The sequence below is a fragment of the Desmodus rotundus genome, chromosome 3 (assembly GCF_022682495.2).
Source record: "Desmodus rotundus isolate HL8 chromosome 3, HLdesRot8A.1, whole genome shotgun sequence".
NCBI classification, from domain to species: Eukaryota; Metazoa; Chordata; class Mammalia; order Chiroptera; family Phyllostomidae; genus Desmodus; species Desmodus rotundus.
The window spans coordinates 60572568-60586317 of record NC_071389.1 but is presented as its reverse complement, the minus strand read 5'-3'; the positions used below and the strand labels follow the sequence as shown (position 1 = coordinate 60586317).

Genomic DNA, 13750 nt, shown 5'->3' with positions numbered 1-13750 from the left:
GGCCTAACAGCCTGACTGCTAAGTCAGGATAGAACTGTTCTCTTAGTTTAGTTCTAAAGGAAAGGTTGTAATAAGAGGTTGCAGTTATCTTTCATAGTTAGGTGAAAAATTTTGGAAAAATTTAATCCAAATAACTCTGGGCCTACTTGATTACTGCCTCTATCTGTCAACAGCCCAGTAATAAAACAATAAGTAAACCATTCCCCGTCTACACCTAGAAATATTAAAGAATATGGTAGATATTTATGGTAGGTTTCTTTGGAATTGGCCTAGAGGTTATACTAATGCCAAATAGAAAACATCTTTATCCCTCTCTTTTGCTCCTCCAGTCTGCTGAAGTCTGTGCTTAGTGATCTTTTTTTATCACATGCAGCCTCCTGGGAGTGTTATGTTGCCCCACATTCTGAATGTTTTCTCTCCAAGGGAATCTCTTAGAATTATCCCCCATGGTTTTTTTTTAAGACTTTATTTATTTTTAGAGAGAGGGAAAGGGAGGGAGAAAGAGAGGGAGAGAAGCATTGATGTTCAAGAGATACATCAATTGGTTGCCTCTCCCACTTGCCCCACCAGGGACCTGGCCCACAACCCAGGCATGTGCCCTGAATTGGAATTGAACCAGAGACCTTTTGGTTTGCAGGCTGGAACCCAGTCCACTGAGCCACACTAGCCAAGGTGTGTCCACCATGTTTTATTGGGATAACAGAAGTCTAGATTTTTTGGGACTCGAACAAGGCCTGAGAGCTGGGGAAGGGTGGCCAAGGGAAGTAACATTTCAGCTGAGATTTGCGGGAAGAGGAAAAATGGGTGTTTCCCAGGTAAAGCAAAGAGGAGGGTGCAGGGGCTAGTATGGGAGAAGGAATGTTGTGTTTGGAAAAGCCCTCTTTCTTAAAACCCTGACATGTAAACCCCAAAGAAGATAATCTGATTTGGACCCTTTAGCCAAAGGCATTTTCTTGTGGAAGTTTCTCATGGAAAAGCTTTTCTGTTAGCATCTTAGGGAAAGGGGAAATTGTAAGGAATATTCTAAGGCAGTCAGTCTGCTTCTAGGCTGAACTCTCTGCCTCCTTGAAAATGTATGTATAACATGTAGACTGCTTAAAATGATATGAATCTAATTATTCTCATATGACTTCCATTTCAATGTGTTTTTGTTTGCACTTTTCAGGTCATTACTCTTTCTGATGCTGATTATCCAATTGGCACAATACAGATTTTTTTACCTTCCCTTTTCCCTTCTTGTACTTAACTTGGGGCCATTCATCCATCCACTAGGCTTCTTCCAGTGAAGGAGGAGAAATGAGTCAGTTTCACCACCGATAACTGCTTTATTAAATGTTTTGATGAGAAAGGACATGAAAATTATTGCATTACTGCAATAATGAAGCTTTGGGTTATATGAAGCTTTTCAAGTCTCTGAATTTCATTAGTAACTCCCCTTTGTTGTTAGAGGTGTTCAGTACAAAAGTCACTTAAAGTAATTTTATTTCGTGTGTCTCTGAGGATTTAGGTGTTCCAGAAAGAACTTTTTAACCTTTTAATTTTTCTTTTTGAACTCATGGATTTTGGTTCTCCCATTTCCTTGGAATTTAGATTCAGAAAGCAGACAGATGAAACCCTGGGTTCTTTGATAAAAGCACTGGTACTTTTAATTATTTCCACGTCCTTCGCCTTCTTAAAAAGTTTGTGCAGAATTGAAAGTTGAGATACTGCAGTGTTATAGGAGCATTTTGCATTTACTCAGCTGTGCCAGGTGGTGGGGTCTCAGTTGAAAGACAGGTTTCCTTTGTGCAGAGGGGGCGCCGTTAGCCTAGTACTAAACGAAGCTAGTTTTGTTCATTTTCCTTTTTCTGTATGAGGGTTCCGGCTTGCTGACACTTAAATATAGATAACAGTAGAATGAGGTCTTCAGCCGGTGGTGGTGAACATATACACCAAAAGTAGGTAAAGGCCCTTGATCTGTATGTTTATTTTAAATGTTTAAGGAAGAATGAGAAATAGGAAGCCAAAGCTGCTCAGATTACAACTCACATATTATTCAGAATGTTACATCAATTTAGAGTATCCTAGAAGAAGCTCTTTTATCTTTCCTCCATTTTCCTTGTCCTTTCCTTACCTCTATACTCCAAGTCAGGGAAAGAAAAATTAGCACGATGTGAGTGACCCGATAGTGATCTAATCAAATGGCTCCAAAGGATCGTAAAATAAGTCCAGGGGAGGTTTGCGGGAGAGGTTGGCTTTTGCAGAAATACCCAGAATCCCAATGGAGAGAAGAGTGTTAGTTAGGTAGACTGTCAGAACACAGGATACTTCCTGAGTATATTTATATTTATATGAAATTTTTATTTCTCTGGGCTCAGACATATAGGGCCTGCTAGGTTGACTTATTAATTATAAATGTATTCCTTAATTGATGTTTTTCAGTATTTTTCTTTATCAAATTAGGTGAATTGGATATATACACACATATAAACATATCTAGTTTTTCTTATATTGAGTAATAAATTAAATTTTATTTTTAGAGTTAATTTAACTAGCATATTATTAGCATATTAGTGTTGATTCCTGAATATCTCAGAGCATGCAAGAAAATTTATTCCTTTTAATTGACTCATTTGAATCTTACACTTTTAAGAGAACCTGTCATCATTCACTGATGACATGCTGTCTTTTTGAGACCATGTTTCTCCTGAAAAAAAGTAGTCTTTCTAATAAAAAATACCTTTATGAGTTTCTAGATCATTTAAAAATATTCCAAAGATATCAAATATCCACAGAATATTGAAAATGGACTCTTTGAATTTCCCACTGGGAAGTATATTTCTTCAGAAAAATATTTTCCTTAATATTTCTTTTCTTCCTGAAAATCTACTCTTTTTTCCTCTCTCTGATGGCTAAGTAAATTGGTTTATGTAAAAAGAGATTTGAACCATTACCTAGCCTCAAACCAAACATTGCCCTTGAGGCTTGAGAAGAGTTTCATTTATATCAAGGGAAAAAATTCATTCCCTCTCTCTTTCTCTCTTTTCGGGTGGTGGTGGTAGGGTGATAAGTGACGAGGTGTATCCTGATTTGGACCACGACAGTAAACTTAAGAATTGTAAATACACACACACGTGCCCACAAACGCAACTGGAGTTCACCAAGAATGTAAGAACATGAACACTCATTACTGCCCACTCTGGTATAAGCCGAGTGAGGACCCTACCTTTGGGATTGCAGTAGGGCAGTACTTGTTGGGATAACATACTTCTAGAGTACAGAACTCTAGGAATATCATGCACATAATTACATCTGAAAGTTTTGAAAGGTGTGGCCATAATTGAGGGATTAATGTAAATTCTCCTAGTGCAAAGAGGTCATAAATATCCTTTTAATTCTTTTTTCTGGGATTATTATTAACATAAAGGTAAACTTAGTTTCCTAGAAAACCTAAATTCCTAGAATACCTAAGTTTCGAGAAATTAGCTCAGTATTTTACAAACACTTTAGTAGAGAGCAACTCAGTTTTTTTTAGGAGTTGTTGGAAAACCATCCCTTCATTTACCCACAGTTGGCAGCAGTAGTCTTTATAGACAAATGTCTATGAATTGTATGTTGTTTTTTAATATCAAGATTAATTTACTAATATATATTTATACCTTTCAATCATTTGTAGTCACTTCAAACATGTGAGCCTATTTCTAGTTTTCCTTATTGCTTTGTTGCTAGGTAAGTGATATAGCTGGTTGCCATTTTTAACAGCCTCATGAGGTCATGTCTGTTTCCATGCCAACAGATCCTCTTGGGAGAGTATTTTCAGTAAAAGCCCTGAGGTGGTGACTCCTTTGCAGCTCCAATGTTGCCAGCGCCTGGTTGAACTATGTAAACAGTGCCTGCTAGTGGTTTACAGACATGCAGCTGACGCAAGAGGATCACTCTCAGGCATTTGTACTGATTGGGGTAATTCCAGGTACTTGTTTATGTTGCCTAGACTCTGTGAATTTTATACTAAATGAAGCCATAATGCAGTTTGAAATTGAAAGGCTTTTTTTATATGGCTAGTGAAAAAGCTAAAGACTGAGAATTCGTACATACTCTTGTCTACAAAATAGTTTGAATTTGCACAATCGTTACCTTTAAAGGACCATATAAACCTGAAGGGGATGGCGATAATGAAAACGAGATTATTGGGTTTACATACTTTTGCTTTCATAAGCCAAGTCAGAACAGTTAAAATTGCTAATAAGTTTAACTTTTCCCCCCAATAGGGATATTTTAACATTTATCCTTTAGCCAAAGAGTTGAAAAGATGCCTTTAGTTAATTTTCATTGGTCAGCATGCTTCTACTACTCCCTTCATGAGCAAGCAAATCAGTGGGAGATGTATTTTGTTAAGTTCTATTTAAAAATTGAATTTTATAAATGTTTATCCATTTAAAATAGGTAGTTTCCAAAAGCATAAAAATAATACTGTTATTAAGTTGCAAAAATATACAGAGTATATTTATACAGAGTAAACAAGAAGCACATTTAACATCTCAAAACAAGTTCCCATTACAATTAAAGATGAATATATGACTTCATTTTTCATACATGTTGAGTTGTATTACTCTTCAGGATAGACGAGAGTAATGCATGACTTTGAAAAAGTAACTGATCTTGAAAGGATGATAGGATTCAACTAACAGTTGAACAGATGATAAAGAAAATGAAACTACCTTAGCTTGAATTTTCTTTTTGACCTGTAATTGCTTAGAATGGTTTGCACAAAAGTAATGAGAGATGGACCTGTAATCTTTGCTTGTCCTGGATTCTGTTATTATACTGTTGCAATACCTTTAACCTACTGTAACTCTGCAAACAGAAGCTGATTGATCACAATGGTAAAGGTGAAGTTAGTCATCGATTTTCAATGTATGTAAATATCAAAGCCATATTCTGTAGTCTCAATTGTTTGAAGCCAATTATTGAGATAAACTTACTACTTATTACTTTCATTAAAATGAAAGTAATACGATTTCCATACTATTTAAAAGCATGATGGCCATCTTAGAGACTTTACAACGTATACATGAAAGAGGTTTCTCTTTAAGTAGATCACTCTAGAAGCGTGATCAGGAAAACTTTAAATTCTAGTCAGGAAGGATTGTTTTAAACTTTTTAATGTTACTCTTACAATTCCAGATTTCATAATCGATTTTTCTGGTAGGGGCTCATGTAACTTTTGTGAGTAAGCAAAATAGGAGGTTACTCTCGAGAAAGAAGTTGTACCTTAGAGTTGCTTCAGTCCTTTTTATTTTTTTCCTTATCTGGTGGTCAGAAGAGATATTCTTAATCCTGGAATCTTGAATTCTCAACTTCCGACAAATGCTCATATAACCCCAATATAGTGATTATAAGCATTTTGGGAGGAGGTGGTGGTGGTCAGTGAACACCCCCTTTTTCCCTGCCCAAGTCCATAACCATGTGAGAGAGAAATGTAGGAGTCAGACAGATGGTCACCAAATTGTAGCTTCCTCATTGAGGAAAGCTACACTGAGGGACATGGATGTAAGCAAGTGAGTTTTCTAATACTGAACTGAAGAATTAAATGTACCCATGCACTGAAAGGCAGAGCTGGATCAGCCCAAACATTCCACTAGCATTGCCTGTAGAGTCTAGTTCCATTGTGTTGGCAGAAGAGCCATGCATCCTTTCTGCTGATAGGCTGATCCAAAAGAGAAAGGGGTTGAGCCAGACATGTCTTGTTCTTTTTTTTAAACCCACAAGTCAGATAGTTCACTTCTGGTAGGAGCCAGGAAGTTTATACTGGTACAATTCTTCTGCATAGAAACACAAGGAAGAGAGAGAAATAAACATGTCCTCCTCATATCTAGTTATTAAAACCCAAGTCCACATCACAGTAATTATTAAAAAATGGCCATCTTTTCTTTCCCTTAGAGATTTGGAACCTATAACTTTTTACTTTATATGTAGAAGCCACTTAATTAGATACTTATTAATGAAATATATATTATAAATATATATGCCTAATATAAATAATTTATGAGGATTTGCTAAATACTTTATGAAGAGGTATATATATTTGACTAATTGATCTATAAAATTAAAAAAGAATAAAATAGAGCTAACATCAGTCAGGTTTACAGCCATATTTTTCTTGACCACAGATTTACATGATATTTCTTAAGAAGCTTTGAATAGTATATGGCATCTGTTATTATTAGAAGGTTGTATTATTTCTGATACAACCTTGTAGTGTTAGAAAGACAGTAATTGAATAGACTTACCAAGTGAAAAGCTATTTCTCAAAGTTGGACTCATAACTAAGCAAACAGAACTGATATATAAATCCAGATGGTCAATTTTATATATCCAGGAGACTAGAATTCTTGGGCCCATCTCAATATTTCACTATAACTAGACCTACTTGGGAAGCTTTGGATCTTCAAAAACTTTGCAACCTCAGCATCTCTGCCTCTCATGTACTGAAATTCCATATTGGCTTCTATCAAAAAGAGGGTTCCATGGCTATAAACATTTTAAAGAACACTGAGTTGGAACTGCTGCCTTTGGTAATAGGGCCATAGTTATTTGGACAAATCCTCCCTGTGATAACAACTAGAAAAGCTGGAAAAAAATACCAAAACGTTTGCTTGAAGACATCAGAGAGTATTAACCAGGCACTTGCAATATATTACATTGAAACACAAGGAAGAGAGAGAAAGTACAAGTACTAAGTAGTGCTTTTGACAGACTCTTGGGCCTAAGGAAAAAAAGTAGGACTTCAGGGCCTGTAAAGATTGGGGACTTTAAAATTCCCTAGATTTCTAGGAGTAGCAGTTTTCCAGATATTTTGCAAAGGCAAAGTTGACAGAATTATAGGGGAGAACAGACAAATCTTCAACCATACAGCACAATTTTAATATAATGATTTTTTCTCTAAGTACAGAACACTTCAATAATATGATTAAACATTTAACTGTTGTGTGTAAAAGCAAGTCCAATAACCTCAAGAATACAATACACAAACCACACCAGGAACTTTTACAAAAACCAAGTAGTAGAATAATAAAACACATTTCAACAAACTTGAGAAAATTGAAGTCATAGAGTATTTTTTGTGACCACATGTCATTAAGCTGGAAAACAATAATAAAATATAATTAGAAAATTCATACTTTGGAAATAAAAAAACACACTTTTAAATAACCTGTGAATCAAAGAGAAATCATAATGGATGTAAGAAAATATTTTGAACTGAATTATCATAAAAATATGACAAATAAAAACTTGTAATATACAGCCAAATCATTATTTTGGGATATTTATACACTTAAATGAACATGTTAGGAAAGAGGAAAGGGAAAATTAAAATGATCTAAGCAACCATTTTGAAAAGTGACAAAATGACATTAAAATAAATGAATACAGAAAAAGGAAATAAAACTGAGAGCAGAAATTAATAATACAGATGCTTTTTAATTATGATGAGATATGTTCCCTTAAACCCATGGTTAAAAATATTATGTCTAAAATACATTTAATATACCTAACCTACTGAACACCATAGTTTAATCTACCCTACCTTAAATGTTCTCAGAGCACTTATATTAGCTTACAGTTGGGCAATTATCTTTTTTATAAAAGATTATTTTTAGAGAGGGTGGAAGGGACAGGGAAAAAGAGTGAGAGAAACATTGATCAGTTGCTTTTCACACGCCCCTGACTGGGGACCTGGCACACACCCCAGGCATGTACCTTGACCAGGAACCGAACCAGTGACATTTCAGTTCAAGGGATGACACCCAATCCACTGAGCCACACCAGTCAGGGCCAGGTGGTCAATTATGTTGAGTTTCATCTCAAGAGTAATTGCCTTCCTTTTCTTTTCAGCAGAAGCAGGAGAGACACATGGGCATTTTGTAGACATGGTAGCTTACAAAATCACAAAGTCCAAAAATGCTGACAACACAGAATACTGTAGAGTGTTGGTTGTGTACCCCTACGATCACGTGGCTGAGCGGGAGCTGTGGCACACTGCTGCTGCCCAGAATCACAAGAGAGTATCGTACAGCATATCTCTGGCCTAGGACAAGATCAAAAGTCAGAATTGGAAGTATGGGTTCTACTGAATGCATATCAGTGGATATGCATTCAGCTGAAAAATTTTAAGTTGAACCATCATGAGTCAGGGACTATCTGTATAATGAAACAAACAGAATAAAAAAGATCAACATGCCCAATGTGCATTTTTGAAAGGACTAATAAAATGAATAAGCAACTGGCGAGACTGGTGAAATATATAAAAGACAGAAATAGCATCAACAACGAAAGTAGAGTGCTTGCTGCGGCAGCACACATGCTGAAATTGGAAGGATACAGAGAAGATGAGCATGACCCCTGCACCAGGATGGCACGCAAATTGGTGGAGCGTTCCATGTTTTCCACATCAGGTGTAACAACATCATAGGAATGCCAGAAGGAGATGAGTGTGAGAGAGGGGTAGAGAACCTATTGGGAGAAATACTGGCAGAAAACCAACCTGGTGAAGGAAGAGGTTACACAAATTCAGGAAGGACAGAGAGTCCCAATCAGGATGAACCCAAAGAGGCCTACACTAAGACACATCATAATTGAAATGGCAAAGCTTGAAGACCCAGAGATAATTTAAAAGGCAGCAAGAGAGACAGTCAGTTACATAGAAGGGAGCCCCCATTTCTAAAGGCCAGAAGAAAGTGGCAGGACATATTCAGAGTAATGATAGCTAAGAACATGCAGCCTAGACTGCTCTACCCAATGAGGCTATCATTTAAAATTGAAGGTCAGATAGCTTCCCAGACAAAGTAGGGTTAAAGAAGTTCATTACTACCAAACCAGCATTGCAAGAAATGTTAAAGGACCTTCTGTAAGAAGAAGAAATAGAGAGAATAACAGAGGTGCAATATAAAAATGGCAATAAATAAGACCCTATCTATAATAACCTTAAATGTAAATGGATTAAATGCTCCAATCAAAAGACATAGAGTAACTGAATGGATAAGAAAGCATGACCCATATACCTGCTGTCGACAAGAGACCCACCTCAGAGCAAAAGATTTCCACAGGCTAAGAGTAAATGGATGGAAGAAAATATTCCACACAATGGAAACAAGAAAGGAGTGAGGGGAGCAATATTATATCTGACAAAATAGACTTCAAAATGAAGGCAATAAAAAAAGACAAAGATGGTCATTACGTAACTCTAAAGGGATTAGTCCAACAAGAAGACATAACACATGTAAATATATATTCACCCAATACAGGAACACCTAAATATATTTTAAAAATCTTGGTGGACATAGGAAGGTATTGACAACAATACTGTCATAATAGGGGATTTTAGCACCCTACTGTCAACAATGGACAGATCTTCCAGACAAAAAAATCAACAAGGATATTGCAGCATTAAATGACACACCAGATCAAATGGATTTAATTGAAATTTACATATATTTCACCCCATAGAAGAAGTATACACATTCTTCTCAAGTACACATGGATCATTCTCACAGATAGACTACATGTTAGGCCACAAACAAACCTTAAAAAAGTCAAGAACATTGAAATCATGCCAAGCATTTTCTAGGATCACAATGACATGAAATTAGAAATCAACTTGAGTAAAAAGACTCAAAAACACTCAAATATGTGGAGGCTAAATAGCACATTATTAAATAGTGAATGGGTAACCATGAGATCAAGGAGAAGAATTTAAAAAATCCTGGAAACAAAATGAACACACAACAACCCCAAACCTGTGGACACAGCAAAAGCAGTCCTACGATGGGAGTTCACAGCACCACAGGCCTACCTCAAAAAGCAAGAAAAACCTTCCATGAACAACCTAACCCTACATCTTAAAGAACTATAGGAACAACAGGCAAAGCCCAGGGCAAGTAGAAGGAGGGAAATATAATCAAGATCTGAGCAGAAATCAATGATACAGAGACTAAAACAACAATACTAAAGATCAGGGAAACCAGGAGCTGGTCCTTTGCAAGGATACACAAGACTGATGAACCTTTAACCAGACTCATCAAAAAAAGGAGAATGAGGACCTAAATAAGTAAAATCAAATGAAAGAGGCAAAATAACACCTGATATCACAGAAATACAAGGTATTACAAGAAATTACTACAAATAACTATATGCCAAGAAATTGGTCAACTTGGGCAAAGTGGATACATTTCCAGAAGCATACCATCTCCCAAAACTAAAACAGGAAGAAGCACAAAACCTGAATTAGACCTATAGTCATAGCAATGAAGGAAATCGAAGCAGTAATCAAAAAACTCTGGCACACAAAAGCCTTGGACCAGATAGCTTCACGGGAGAATTTTACCAATCATTCATAGAACCATCACTGATCCTTCTCAAACTATTTCAAAATATTCAAGAGGAGAGAAGACTTCCAAGCTCTTTCAATGAGGCCAGTATTATCCTAATTCCAAAATGAGGTAAAGACATAACAAAGAAAGAATAGGCCAGTATCCACGATGAACATAGATGCTAATATTCTCAACAAAATATTAGCAAATTGGATCTGGCAATACATCAAAAAGATCATACACCATGCCCAAGTGGGATTTATCCTGGGCGTGCAAGGTTGGTACAATATTCGCAAATCAATAAATGTGATTCATCACATAAACAAAATGAAAGAGAAAAATCACGTGATTATATCAACTGATGCAAAAAAATCATTCAATGAAATCCTGCACCTATTTATAATAAAAATGCTTAGCAGATTGTGAATAGAGTGATCATACATCAGCATAATAAAGGCCATATGTGAAAAACCTACTCCTAACATCATTCTCAATGGGCAAAAACTAAAAGTGTCCCTTTAAGATGAGGAACAAGACAAGAATATCCACTTTCATGACTCTTATCCAACTTAGTTCTGGAAGTCCTAGCCATAGCAGTCAGACAAGAAGAAGAGGTAAAAGGCATCCAATTGGAAAAGAGGAAGTAAAGCTGTCATTATTCGCAGGTGACATGATGTGTACATAGAAAACCCTAAAGATTCCACCAAAAACTATTAGTCCTAATAAATGACTTTGGCAAAGTAGGAGGACATAAAATTAATGCCCAGAAATTGACATTTTTATATACCAATAATGAACTATCAGAAAGAGAAATTAAGAAAATAATTCCATTTACTATTGCAACAAAAAGAAAAAACTAAGGTACCTCAGAATAAATTTAACCAAGAAGATAGAAGACCCGTACTTGGAAAACTACAGAACACTGAAGAAAGAAATCGAGGAAGATACAAATACGTGGAAGCACATACCATGTTCATGGATTGGAAGAATTAACATTATTCAAATGGCCATTCTACCCAAAGCAATCTATACATCCCGCGTAATTCCTATTAAAGTACCAATGGCATCCTTCACAGAACTAGAATAAATACTCCAAAAATTTATATGGAACCAAAAGAGACCCTGACCAGCCTCAGCACTTTTACAAAAGAAGAACAAAGCTAGAAGTATCACAACTCCTGGTATCAAACTATACTGTAAAGCCACTGTCATAAAAACAACCTGGCACTGGCAGAACAGACAAATAGATTCATGGAACAGAACAAAAAGCCCAGGAGTCAACCCATGCCTGATGAGCAATTGATACTTGACAAAGGTGGCAACAGCATACAACGGAGCAAAGACAGTCTCTTCTATAAGTGGTGTTGGGAAAACTGGACAGGTACATGCAAAAAAAAAAAAAAAAGAAACTAGACCACCAACTTACACCATACACAAAAATAAACTCAAAATAGATAAAAGATTTAAATATAAGTCATGAAACCATAACCATAATCCTAGAAGAAAACATAGGTAATAAAACTAAGATATTCAACATAGAAATATTTTTGCTGATATATATCCTCAGACACTGGAATCAAAGCAGAAAAGAAACAAATAGGACTGCATCAAATTAAAAAGCTTCTGTACAGCTAAAATAACCATCAGCAAGACAAATAGGGAACCCACTGTATGGGAGAACACTTACGCCAATGATACATGTGACAAGCGTTTAATCTCCAAAATATACAAAAAACTAATACAACCCAGTGTCAGGAAGACGAACAACCCAATTAAGAAATGTGAAAGGACTTGAATAGACACTTCTCCAAAGAGGACATATAAGAGGGCCCATACACATATGAAGAAATGCCCAACGTCACTAATCATTAGAGAAATACAAATTAAAGCCTCAATGAGATATCACCTTACCCTGTAAGAATGGCTGCCATCAATAAATCAACAAACAACCAGTGTTGGCGAGGATGTAGAATAAGGGGAACCCTAGTGCACTCACTGTTGGTGGGAATGCAGTCTCTAAAAATAAATAAATAAAATCTTTAAGAAAAAACAGAAATCCTCATTAAGGAGGTAAAAAAGCAAGCCACAGAGTAGAAGAAGGTATTTGTAATTTACATAACTTATAAAAGATTTTTATACAGACAGTATAAGAACTCCTACCAATTTTTAAGAAAAAAAACCTCAAAACACTCCATGGAAAAATGAGGATGATACTTGAAGATGCTGTTCACAAGAGTTAAAAAAATGAGTAATAAACATTTTGAAAAAGTGTTTAAGCTAATAATCAGGGTAATGTAAAACCACAAAAATACTTCATAGCCAGTGTTGATGAGAATGTAGAGTAATGGGGACTCTTACACTGCTGTTGATAGTGAAAATTGGTACCTTTTAATAATGGTTTGGCATTACATACTAAAATCTACCCTTTTCATAGCTATTCTGTTATGAGTAATTGAGTAGAGATATCCAAATATGTGTACCAAGACCACTATTACAATTATCGTAGTAACATTTGCTTATAGTAGCTAAGCTTTTGAAATGACCCAAAGCTATTCATGGAAAAATGGACACATTGTTGTAATACTCACACAGTGGAATATAATGTACATGGACAATGAACAAACTGCACATACACATAGCAGCATGGATGAGTCTCAAACATAAAGTTGAGCAAAAGAAGCCAGACCCAAAGGAATACATACTTTGTTCCATTTATTTAAAATTAAAAACAGGTACAACTAAATTACAGCATTTCTGGAATGTGTACTTGGGTAAAAAGGAAAGTCGTCACCATAATAAAGGTCTGGATAGTGGGTAACTTTATGGGGCCAGAGGGGACTGTAGTACAGGGCTCTGGGGTGCTAGGAATGTCCAGTTATTTAACCTGAGTAGTGGCATACAAGTAGTCACTTCATAATATTCATTAAACTGGACCTTTAAGTCTTACACACTTTTTGAATGTGTGCAATACTTTGTAATTAAAAAGTTTTAAAAATCAAGATAAATACACGGTGCCATTATGACCTTAGGCTAAGATAGCTTGATACACGTGTCTCAGAACAGGAGTAGTCTTGCTAGTGAGGCTCATGTCGCAATACATAAATACTCTTTCCCCTGTGCGCATGATTTCATTGGCCCCATACTTTGTGAGCCATGCATGGCATAAACTACTGGACTCTTTTCACATATGAGAAAACTCAGGCCAGAGAGACTACATGGCTCATCCAAATCCGCATTGTAGCACATGGCAGAGGTGGGACTTGAAACTAGGGATCTCTCTCTAAAATAAAAAATCAAAGTTAATACTACAGGACAATGCACACCCACTAGGATGCCTATTATAAAATAATGCAAAGTAGTAAGTGGTGGTGATGATATTGAGAAGTTAGAACCCTTGTGCA

General features: G+C 36.1%; 1 protein-coding gene and 1 non-coding gene across 5 annotated transcripts in view; both read left to right on the top strand.

The window, feature by feature from the left end:
* Positions 1 to 13750, top strand: part of TTLL7 (tubulin tyrosine ligase like 7) — a 139863-nt gene that overhangs the window by 115766 nt on the left and 10347 nt on the right. For all 4 annotated transcript variants that reach the window (XM_053920382.2, XM_053920383.2, XM_053920384.2 and 1 more), the window contains one exon: positions 3776 to 3949. In XM_053920382.2, the coding sequence (XP_053776357.1) occupies positions 3776 to 3949 (174 nt within the window). The remainder of the gene's footprint in view (positions 1 to 3775; positions 3950 to 13750) is intronic.
* Positions 8321 to 8427, top strand: LOC112309456 (U6 spliceosomal RNA). The gene has a single exon (XR_002975251.1). It is a non-coding gene; the product is annotated as a U6 spliceosomal RNA (small nuclear RNA).